At 40.4% G+C, this 12,053-nt stretch overlaps 1 protein-coding gene across 18 annotated transcripts in view; it reads left to right on the top strand.

The window, feature by feature from the left end:
• SYNE1 (spectrin repeat containing nuclear envelope protein 1) overlaps nucleotides 1-12,053 on the top strand; it is a 387,933-nt gene that overhangs the window by 288,746 nt on the left and 87,134 nt on the right. For all 18 annotated transcript variants that reach the window (XM_036222821.1, XM_036222818.1, XM_036222811.1 and 15 more), the window contains 8 exons: nucleotides 118-219; nucleotides 3,855-3,974; nucleotides 5,517-5,717; nucleotides 7,894-8,067; nucleotides 8,989-9,120; nucleotides 9,795-9,991; nucleotides 10,654-10,786; nucleotides 11,172-11,354. In XM_036222821.1, the coding sequence (XP_036078714.1) occupies nucleotides 118-219; nucleotides 3,855-3,974; nucleotides 5,517-5,717; nucleotides 7,894-8,067; nucleotides 8,989-9,120; nucleotides 9,795-9,991; nucleotides 10,654-10,786; nucleotides 11,172-11,354 (1,242 nt within the window). The remainder of the gene's footprint in view (nucleotides 1-117; nucleotides 220-3,854; nucleotides 3,975-5,516; nucleotides 5,718-7,893; nucleotides 8,068-8,988; nucleotides 9,121-9,794; nucleotides 9,992-10,653; nucleotides 10,787-11,171; nucleotides 11,355-12,053) is intronic.

The raw sequence follows: 12,053 nt of genomic DNA, 5'->3' as shown, positions 1-12,053 counted from the left end.
TTTTCCTGGACTTAAATTTCTGCACCTGTATATTATTTTAAAAAACGTATGTTGTGTTTACAACCATTTTGAATCCTTGTTACACATGTTAAGTCTTCCTGTTTCTTTCCTCCCTAGAACGATCTGAAGGTGCTGTTTACATCACTGGCCGACAACAAATATATCATTCTGCAAAAACTGGCAAATGTGTTTGAACAGCCTGTGGCAGAGCAAATAGAGGTATTTACAGCTGTCTTTCTCCCAGAAGAGCAAATGCATAGAATAGATCTGATTTACTATGAAATGTCAAATATTTTATGAAAGATTAATGGCTTACTGTGGCATTTCTATTTGTCATGTATTATGTTTTTAAGAGCCGGGTTGGAATACCTGGCCAGGTTACATTGACTTTGTCACTTACTTCTGCATGGAACTAGGAAATATGAGATACGACAAGGTGTCAGCAACAGATGCTGACCTGGAGAAGGTTGCCACCTAACAATGAGATTAGACATGAATGTCAATGACCTATGACAGGAAGTCAAAGTGTCCTGGTGGCAGTACAGATGAAGCACTATGGAAATTGAGAAGAGGGGTAGATTGCCTCCAGTAGGGGTAGGGTCAGGGAGGATTTTGTAAAGGGAAATTTGAACTTACATTTTTAAAGGGACATTTGAACTTGACTTAGAAGTTTGGGCACACAGAGACTGAGAAGAAAGATACCCATGTGAAGAGAGCCGCGAGAACAGAGGCATATATGTTAGGCGATTCAAAGCACTTCAGGAGAAAAGCAAGTAATCCTGTTTAGCTGAACTTAATAGATGAATGTGATTGCAAGAAGATAAGGCTGGATGAGGAAACTTGAGGCAGCTTGCAGGGCCTCTGGCATGGCAGAGAATTAGACTTTGTTCTGTAAATCATAGGTCTCTAAACTTTATTGATTGCATACCTCATTAGTTGAAAAAAAAATAAATGCATACTACAAATGTATAAATATTTTCTTATTTATAAATAATAAGCGGGTTCTGTATTATAAAGCATACACAGAAACAGAAATGAAAATTAAAAATGAATGTGGTGGAATATAAAAGAAAGACGTAGGGTTTCATCTTCATAGATTGTCTTACACAATTTAGATGCTTGTACTCACCTTGGCGACCGCAGGCTGTGCAGAGTCACTGGGGATATTGGAGGGTGAGAACGAGCGTCCGTGCCCGATCCTGCTTCTGGATGGTTGACATGGTAGCGACAGGGTCAGGACGCAGGACATCCACCGTGAGGCTTCAGGCAGCTGAACTGATAAGAAGGAACGAGAATTCGAAATAGTGTAGTGGCAGTGGAAACAGGAAGAAGAGAAGTGGGAAGGATACTACTACACAGATTATCTCCTTTTTCACAAGCTAAGTCATTATGAAAAGTGTGTGTTGTAATAAAACTTTATAACCGAATTTTGGTAGGCCTCTAAGGGTTCTATGGGTAGACTATAGAGAATTACCCCAAATGTTTCCCTATATATACATATCTATGTCTGTCTGTTGGTTGGTCTATCTATCTATGTATCTATTTATCTATATCTATCATTCATCTATCTATCTATCTATTTATCTATCTATCTATCTATCTATCTATCTATTTACCTACCTACCTATCTGAGAGATCATTAAAAATAGTTTGCAAAGTTCTATGTGAATGTGTATTTCTTTTGACCATAATTTTATCTGCTTTCAAGAGACCTAAATAAAAGAGACCCCTTATTTCCCCCCCATCAAAAACCATTTTTGTATATCATATCTTTGACTTGAAAGGATATTTTTTATTTTTATTTTTTATTTTTCACTTATAATGCACCTGATTCCAGAATAGATTTGAGCAGCCATCATGGTGCATTGCCGTGAGTTTCTAATGTGAAACGTGGGATATGCACAATTGCAAGTTACATTTTTACTAATTATTGACTAATGTAACTAAAGTAAATACCATGCCACAGATAAAAGTAATTAACTAGATTATTTATTTAAATAAATGGAAAGCAACTTTAAAATGTGGTAATTCCATCCTTACCCTCCTTGGGTTAAAAAGGTAATAATTGCATCAGTCATAGGGATGACACCCTTGCATATATCCACCTTTCGGGTTGTATCATTCTGATCTAGAGCAGACCTCTTGCTCCATGAGCCTGGTGCGAGGCTGTCTTCTTTACTCCTATTCTGAGAATTTCCTTCACTTTTCCTGCTGGATATTCTCTTTTCTGAATCCCAAGTCTTTATCTTTACTGTATTGCTTCCTTGTTTTGTTAGTGCATATCCCTACTAAGAAAGAATGCATGCTAGACATAGTCTTCAATATTTTGCATGTCTGCAAATGTTTTTATACTGTGCTCACAGTTCATCGATAGAATTCTTTGTAGAATTCTTGGTTCGAAAGCCTTTTCTCATGGTTTTCTGGCCTTTGCGCATTATTTTCTAGATCCCAGTGTTGGCTTGAGGAATCTAAGATTATTCTAATTCCCAAAGGTCACAATGACATGTGTATCTTATCCACTGGGCTGGGAGCTCAACTGGCATTTTGATTTGGCCACTCTCCTCTTTCTGGAAAATTTTCTAATTATTTGCTTAACCTTTTTAATCCTTCGTATTATCTGTCTCTTTTTCTGGAGCTCCTTTTAGGCAGGTGTTGGATATTCTGGCCCAGTCCTCTAATTTTTTTTATCAAGAGACATTTCTGGAACCCGTCCATGGTCTACAGTCATGCCACCCTGAACAAGCCCTCGGAAGCTAAGCAGGGTCGGGCCTGGTTAGTACTTGAATGGTGAGACCACCTAGGAAGACCAGGTGCTGTAAGCATATATAATAACAAAAAAAGAGGAAGGAAGGAAGGAAGGAAGGAAGGAAGGAAGGAAGGAAGGAAGGAAGGAGGGAAAGAAGGAAAAGGAAGGAAGGAAGAAAGAAAGAAAAAGAGAGAGACATTTCTGTCTCTGTCTTTTTGCTCTACTTTCTGGAAGCCATTGTCAGTTTCAACTCCATGCTTTCCTCCTGGTTTTGCATTTCCGCTCCCCTGTGTTTAATTTTCCCAGAGCTCCTTTTGGTTTTCTGGTTTTCTATATGAGCCTTTTTTGTAGTATCCTGCTCTTTTTTTTTTAATAGATGCATTATCTTTTGTAATCTCTCTGGGTTATATTAACAATTCTGTTGTTATTGTTGAAGGTTCTTTTTCCCTGTATAATCTATTTCCTTCCAGGTTGCTTTTCTTTGTTTTCTTATTTTGATCTCTCTTTTTCATGTTGGCAGCTTTTCTGAGGAAATCCTTTGCTGCTTATTCACATTTAGGGTGGAGGACCAAACAGCCAAATAGCAACTCCATGGATAGAAGGAGCTTGACAATTTTGAGATTTATCGAAGGGTGACCTGTGTGGGCTATTTGTTTGAGAATCCGTGCGTCAGTTTTTTAAGTCTTCTCTATTGGCCTTTACATATTTTTTCCCTCTTCCCATCTGGAGAGTAAAGGCCTGGCTGCAGAACTCTCGAAGTCATAGGGGCTCCACGTTTAGCATGCAGTGGTGTTCAGTCATTTTATCCCCATTTTCAGTGAAGGACTCAAGCCCCCAACTGTGTCTGGTCTCCCGCAGTCCAGAAACTAACATCCGTTTTACCTTCTCCAGAAAATAAAGATTCCATTGTTCACCAGGGAAGGAAAGGGGCTTCTTCTCTTTTTCATATTATAGGTGACCACGGTTTTTACGTTGTACCGAAATGAGTTTTGTCACATGTATTGTTTTATGTGGAGAGAGGAGGAAAAATTAAGGAGACGTGATAGTCACACTTTTTGTGGGAAATTGTGCGTGGAGGTTTTGATGAAACATCATGAATTTTTCCTAGGCGATACAACAGGCTGAGGATGGGCTGAAGGAGCTGGATGCAGGAATCACTGAATTAAAAAAGCGCGGTGACAAGTTGCAGGTCGAGCAGCCCTCCATGCAAGAACTCTCCAAACTCCAGGTATAGTTTTCCAATAGCTTTCAGCTTCCATGATACATCCTAACTAGAAGTGAAGAAAAAATTATTTTCTGTATTTTCATGTTTTTTTCTCTATAAAATTGATATCATTTAAGTTTCAATCTTCCTTCCAAGTAACTCCTAAGGAAATTTTCTGAAACTTTTACCATATTTAGTTCAATATAATAAATTGTATTCTCAGGCCTCTAAGATTTTCTTTTTCTCTGACATTTACTTTTTTTATTTTTCCGGTGGCGAAGCACTGTGGCATAGTTTAGTTGTGGCGTATTATTTTCTCCTCTAGAAATGTAATAATTATCAGCCCAATCTAGAAAAAATTCTGCATTGTACTGTACCCCCACAAATTGTTTTAAAGAAAAAATAGTCAAGCCAATATATTTTAGAATGGGGTTTTTCTCAAGATAAACTATAGTTTATCTTTCATACGTGTTTGAATGGAAGAGAGATGTTATTTCAAATCCAGAAATATATATATATATATAACTAGAAGTAGCTGAAATCTAAACAGACTTCTAGGCATCCTTCAGGAATAGAGAATGACTTTGGGGTAATTTGCTTTTCGATATCTGGCGCCTAGGCAAGAATCTGATATCAGGGTGGGAGGGAGATACTGGGACATTAGATTAGCAAAACGGAGCATTTGATAAGCAAATAAAATAGTTCCCATATTTAAAAGAACATTTTCGTTTTAACCGTCTCGTTCCACTGTTTCACGTTTCATAATGCCGTGAGCCCACTGCCCCCACTTCTGTCCTCCTTAGACATTTTTCCAACAGTGCTTAAATGTCAGGTGTAAGAGTCAAACGGCAGAGCTGTAAATAGGCATTAAAGTTGAACTTTTCCAGATTGAACGTTTTCGGCCTGCTAAACCTTAATGTGATGCATTAATCAGGTCCATATGGCACAAATAAATTTTGTGTTTGGTGTATCATCACCTCCTAAAATGTCTTTCCAGTTAAAATATTTATTTACTTCACCACATTTGGCAAAAACATTGCCTTTTCAAGTCTTAAAGTCTTTCAACTCACATTAAACTAGGTTTCTCTCCTCTGTTTCTCTAGGTCTTTATTTGGGGACTTGTCCAAAGTCTGATTATTATTTAGCTGATGAAATGTTAAAGACACCATATTCAATTACTCTAAAATTATATAAATCTTGAAAACATTATGAAAATCAGAATTGTTAAAATAAAAATTAGAAAAGTTATTTTCTATGACATTTCCCTCAGCCCCACGAACCATTTCTCAACAGTTTAACCCCACATCTTGCCACAAACCATTGATGTCCTGAGAAAACAGTTGTTAGACCTGCCTCTTGTGTCGTTTCGAGGCAGAATTTTTGCATATCGTTTGGAATGTTGAAAATTTTAACTTATCTTTTTTGAAAGAACTTCCGGAAGGGAGGATCCTAAAAAAGACAGGCAGGTGCTCAGTACGCAGGGTCTCGCTGTGGGTCAGACTCCTGATGGAGCGTCCTTGGCTGGGTCGCAGGTTTGGTAGGTGATACGCTGTCTCTGGTCCTCAGGACATGTACGATGAACTGCTGATGACCATTGGTGCTCGGCGGAGCGGGCTGAACCGGAATCTTGCTCTCAAGAGTCAGTACGAAAGGGCCATGCAAGATCTGGCCGACCTGCTAGAAACTGGACGAGAGAAGATGGCGGGCAACCAGAAAATGATCGTGTCTTCCAAAGAGGAAATCCAACAGCTACTTGACAAACATAAGGTGAGAGAGAGAAAGGGAGGGAGGGAGGGAGGGACGGAGGGGAGACAGAGAGAGAATGTCCTAATGAAAGCATAGTTTCACGTGCCTATATACATTTAGTAAAACCTAACAATTTCAACCTTTAGACATTCCTACTTGTTGTATAAGTTAATCTTTAAAATGGTCAAGAAAGGCATTTAATAGCACAGAACAGTTATAGAGGACACGTGCTACAATTTTTAAGTTAAAAAAGAATATTGGCCTCATCAGGAATTTTAATTATCGGCTCCGCGCTAGCATTAGCCGGGCTTTCCCCCAGCATAACCTGCAATCGACAGGAAACACGGGCCTCCTCAAAGGAGCCCGGCTTCATTCCCAACTCCGCCTCTTTCCTTTGTGTCCTTTACGCCCGTTCATCGAGGCCTCCTCGGTGTTCTGCCACCCCTCGCTATGCTCTGGGATTGGCTTCTGCCTCTTACGTGCATCCCTCAGCTCTCCTGGCCCCCGAGGACATGCTCCTCTGGTGGCTGTAGGCCTCAAGGGTTCCCTCCTGGGGACATCGAGTCCTTTTACTACATAATCACACTTGATAGGCCTGAGGTTGCTTCATCCATATGTGCCATAACCAAGTTCAAGTTAGACACTAGTACAGGAATGCCCCGTAAGTGTACACACAGAGGTAACTCTTGCATTATTAGCAACGATTACAGAAAAAGCAGATTTGCCCGTCCAAAACCCCAAACTCCCAGACTGTGGGAATATCCTATAGGAAAACTAATAAAATCTCATTGGGTTATAGATGGTTAACATTCTACCATCGTGTAGCTCTCTTGTGAATATAAAGGTGGATTTTTTGTTTGTTTGTTTTGGAATGATACTTCTTGCTATTTTTCCCAGAGGTTTTTGTCCAAAACTTTGTGATTTATTAAAGCCTTATCATTTGGCTTTGAAAACATTGCTTTAAAGTTCACAGCTGGTTTTTCTCAAATCTTTAACCATAGTAATAAAATATCATCCTGAGTTATTCCAGAGGAGAAACTAGAATCAATGAATATAAATAACAGAGAAATAAAACTCAATAGATGAAGAACTCCAAAAGGAGTAGGCTGCCATTGGACGAACAGCCCTCCTGGCCCTGAGAACTCCATCCAAGGCTGTCAGAGGGTGAGGGGCTTGTAAAAGAAATATCAGCTTTGGGGAATGTTGGGCTAAGTGACCTCTAAGTTCTCTTCCAACTTTAAGATTCCATGATATAATAACTGTCAGTTAAAAATAATGATTCTAGCTTCTACTGACCAGACCGTTTTCTGAGCGAGAGCTCTGTAGTGACTTCGGGCAAGTTACCTAGACTGGATTGTTGTGTCCTCATCTGTGAAATGGGAAATAAATCCACCTACCTCACAGCGTCCTTATAAGGATTTGGTAAACTAGTAAAGTGTAGATAGAGTGCCCACCACATAGTACACACTAAATATTATTATCAATTCCTAGTCCTTCGTTTTTACCCACGATGCCAGAAACAGGAAATAGAACAAGCCCTTTCTCCCTCCTCTGGGACCGTTTACACATAAAAAGTAACATTTCAAAACACGTGTGTAGGATTGTGCAAGGCCTACAATTCTGTTGCGTACAGGTAGACTGCAAGGGAAATTTAAAAAATATGGAATACCAAATCAGTATGTGTCCAGCTGTGTTTGGCAGTGAGTATTAAGCAAAATACATGCTTCGGGAATTCAGAGAAGTAAAGCTCAGGCCCAACCATAGAGAGGAAGGAAAGTTGTGACTGTGTTGCGTGAGGCCATCTCGGGAAGAACAGAGTGTAAACTGACGGGGAATGGGAGCCACTGAGTCCGGTGGACAGGGGAGGCCAGTTCGTGTGGTGGAGTGAGCGAGAGGTGAGTCAGGGGAGTTTCACCGGCAGCTGGTCCCATGTGGAGAGCTCTGTTTGGGGACAGAGTGTCTGCCGCAGAGCAGGTGTTACTGCCCTTGAGTGGGGGGACAAAAGAGGCCAGTTAGGAGATGGGAGCCCTAACCCCATACCCAGACGAGTGCCTGGGCATGGTGGAGGCCGGTGGGGCGGGACTGCTCCACTCATACATACGCTGAGTTCTGTCAGTTTTCATGTTTGAAGCAGTTTTTATCGTAAGGTGTAGTATATGAATGAGTTGCTGACCTCTTTCTACCTGAAAAATTTCAGGAATACTTTCAGGGCCTGGAATCTCATATGATTTTGACCGAAACACTCTTCAGAAAGATCATCGGCTTCGCAGCCCCGCAGGAAACCCAGTTCCACACGGAAGTGATGGCACAGGCGTCCGCCGTGCTGAAAGGCGCGCACAGGAGGGGTGTGGAGCTGGAGTACATCCTGGAGGTGAGACGGTGCTCACCTAGCGCTGGCCCTGCAGCAGGCTCCCTGCTGTGAAACTGGCCGGTGAGGCAGGGCGTGTTCGTTGGTGCAGTGTGCCCCTGGGAAGCTTGGAACTCTCTCTCTCAGACTCAGCATGGTGTGTTGCCTTGTCCCTGTTGTATTTCCGATTTATATTTGCATGAAGGCTGTGACACACTGCGAGTCAGCTGGAGGGACCCCAACTTCGGACTGGGCACGATGATGTTTGGGTTTCAATAGTCGGGCTGAAAAACTGACTGCTATAAATGACAGAAAAAGACTTCGAATGATTGAAATCAAGATTTCCCAATTTTAAATAAGATAAAAACCTGAATTTCGGAATATGTCATTCGAGAGTTCTCCTTAGTAGGACGTTTATGCTATATATTCATATTTCTTAAATGTCCGTGCTTTTTTTAAATTTGCGAATGTAACGTATTTAGTTCACTTACTGCTTGAAGTTAACTGCACGCCCATCCCGTTCACCGAAGTCACGTGTTCACCGTTGCTGTAGCAAACGCAACTGCCCGCGTCATGTGCCAACTGTGTGCCAGGCGCACTGTCTGAGTTACTCCACGTGTCCTCACAGTGGACGAGTCCGACTTTATCACCCCACCTTTTTAACGTTGAGCGTGAGGTTCAGAGACGCTTAAAATCTAGCCCGTGCTTGCTTCGTAACTTGCTCATGACGCTAGGCAGCTGCAGATGCCACAGCCCATTCATGATGCTTTTCAAGGTCACCATCTGATTACTGGCCCTGAAGCCATCTCCGGCTTCCCAAGTCAGACCCCTCGCACGAACATCACAGCTTTAAAGAGAATCTGTCAAGTGCAGATTTTGCACGCAAAGAGGAGTGGCGTTCCCTAACGGGGGTTTTTAGCTCACGGACTTATGTGGTGTTTCTAGACATGGTCCCATCTGGATGACGACCACCGGGAGCTCAGCAGACAGCTAGAGGTGGTGGAAGCCAACATCCCCAGTGTGGGTCTGGTGGAGGAGAGTGAGGACAGGCTCATCGATCGGATAACGCTCTACCAGGTCAGCAGCCGAATGGCATCTTCGTGTATAAGTAGTCGCATACCCTTTTGAAACTTTCCCATGGTTCGAACTAAATCTAAACAAACCTGCAATCAAACATTTTCTTAAGTGCTTTTATTTCAAGCTATTGACCTCATTGAAGGCAGATAAATTCTTAATGTTTGTTTTATAACAGAACATAAGACGATGTTTTTTTTTTTTATGAGAATTCTTTTTGAAAATTCAGCCTCCACCAAACATTTCTATAGTTTACACTGATGTCACACTATCTTGAGATAATTATAGTTTGTTGTTTATAGTAGAGCATTACAAAGTATTTTCTCTCTTTTTTTAATCTATTTTTTTTATGGTGACATTGTTTTTTCTCTTTTTTAATGAGAGCTCATTGAAAGTTCAGTCTCTACTAAGCATTGTCTGTAGTATAAGCTGGTGTCATACTATTCTTGAAATAATTATAGTCTGATAGTTTAAAATGTACCTAAAGTTACTACCAAAAATAAAAATTGATGCTTAGATGTAGATGAAGCATCTCAAAGTTTTCAGAGTTACTTGGGTGCACGTAATTGAAGTTTGAATAAGGATAATAGGAACATCATGGGCATCAGAGAACGTACAATTCTTAAAGAGGAAAATTTGCATCATCCAAACTTTTGACCCATTTTCCATCCTTTTAGCATTTGAAATCCAGCCTTAATGAACACCAGCCCAAATTATATCAGGTGTTAGATGATGGGAAACGACTCCTGATATCCATCAGCTGCTCAGATCTAGAAAGCCAGCTAAATCAACTCGGAGAACACTGGTTGAATAATACCAACAAAGTGTCTAAGGAACTTCACAGATTGGAAACAATATTGAAACACTGGACCAGGTAATACTGTGACTATTTTGCAAATTTTTAGATTAGTGCCACAAGGTATTTATAAGGCTAGTGAGACTTGAAAAAGATGTGATCCTTCTAGAAACTTATTACAGAGTTTGTAAAATAAAGGCAAACACAAAGCCCCTGGTTGGGTTCCTATATAATCACATAAACATGTACTTAAAACTGCTTAGAGAGGCAGGTACCTTACCTTTGAGCTGCCATCCTGCCTTGCCTATCGACTGCACATGGTAGTCATAGTAAAAGCTTAGAAGGAGAGAAAGTGATTCTGAGAAGGTGACATTTCTCAAGGACAATGGGGAGTATTCAAGAGAGATGGGGGCTTGCTTTTATATAATGAAATACTTTTTTTCTATGCCACCTTTATTTCTAAGAACTTTTAGTAACAATCATCTAACATTGTCTGAACAGCCTCAATGCCTCAACATGAAGGACTAGAGGAAAGGTATCTTTATTTTCAGCTTAGAGAGGGGAAAGCTGAAACTCGGCATAAATATTAAGAAAAGAGAATTTGAGACTTTCAACCCAAGACATTATTCTCCCAAATCTATCCAATCTCCTTTTAAAATTAGCTCTGATGAATAATAACATGGGTTAGCAGAAAATAGGGATTGAATGTTTACTTAATAGGCTCATTAATATACTTACAGATATCAAAGTGAATCTGCAGCTCTAATTCACTGGTTACAGTCTGCAAAAGACAGGCTAGAATTTTGGACTCAGCAATCTGTGACGGTCCCACAAGAACTGGAAATGGTCCGTGATCATTTGAATGCTTTCCTGGTAAGCCTGAGAATCTAAAGCATTTGATTTAAGTTTATCATTTACAGGCCTGTAGGTAAGGCCTGACCTACATCAATAAAAAGGAAATCAGCTTTTAATGGATCTACTTAGTAAACCAAGCTCTAGAGAATCTGTCCGTGTAAACTGTAAGTGTTGAATAATTATGCCAAATATCAGGACCCAACATTGCCTCTTAATGTGGTTTTTCAAGTAATGGCTCCATTGTTGGCTTTCATTCAGGGCTTTTGTTTTCCTCCAAAATGCTTATTAACCTAACTCCCCTTCAAGATATGAAGAAAACTTGTGTCTGTAACAAATGGGTCTCTTTCCTTAAATAAGAAGCCTGGCTATTTGACACAGATTTGAACATTGCTACCCCTTTTAGGAGTTTTCCAAGGAAGTGGAAGCCAAATCTCCCCTGAAGTCATCCGTCCTGAGCACTGGAAACCAGCTTCTCCGATTGAAGAAAGTGGACACGGCCACCCTGCGTTCTGAGCTGTCACACGTGGATAGCCAGTGGACTGACCTGCTGACGAATATTCCGGCTGTGCAGGAGAAGCTCCACCAGGTATAGAAAGAACCACTGGTTGAATCGACAATCATTAATTTAAGCAATATTAAGTGAAAAAGCGCATTAATCTGCTTTCGCACACAAATTTAAATCAGCTTTTTTTCTTGGACGCTGTCTTTTCTCTTGTCCACTGTACTGACATTAAAAGCGAACTGTTCCAGCAACACCATATCTACAAATGTCATCTCTTCTGAGGGCTTCTGTATCGAGTACATGCGTGGTGCATACGTGTTGAGTGTGTGTGTGTATTAGGCTCCTTGTCTGGCCTTGTTTAAATTCTCGTTTCCTCATGAGTAAAATGTGGGTACCTATACCTGCCTCATAAACTGAGTAGTTATGAAGATTTAATAACAATAAGTGTAAAAGATCTATAATCTTAGCTATAATAGAGCACCTGGCATCCATTCAATAAATGAAGAGAAGCAAGAGAACTCAATACTTCTCTGGCCCAGACTCCCAGGTATTTAATATCTCTCTCTCTTTGGCACTCATCACCACATAGAAGGTGTAATAGATGTGTTTAATGTGACTTATTCCTACTAATCAACAGCCCTGTATTTCTAGAGGACAGGGGACATCTCACATTTATCTCTGTATCATTCTGCACTACATAAAAGTCCATAAATATTATAAATGATTGCTTCATTCCTCCAAATTTTTATAATAAGCCATCTGCATAAATGTATGATATATTAA

The sequence above is a fragment of the Rousettus aegyptiacus genome, unplaced genomic scaffold (genome assembly GCF_014176215.1).
Source record: "Rousettus aegyptiacus isolate mRouAeg1 unplaced genomic scaffold, mRouAeg1.p scaffold_m13_p_1, whole genome shotgun sequence".
NCBI classification, from domain to species: domain Eukaryota; kingdom Metazoa; phylum Chordata; class Mammalia; order Chiroptera; family Pteropodidae; genus Rousettus; species Rousettus aegyptiacus.
The sequence above is the reverse complement of the archived record's forward strand: the minus strand, read 5'-3'. Positions and strand labels throughout refer to the sequence as shown.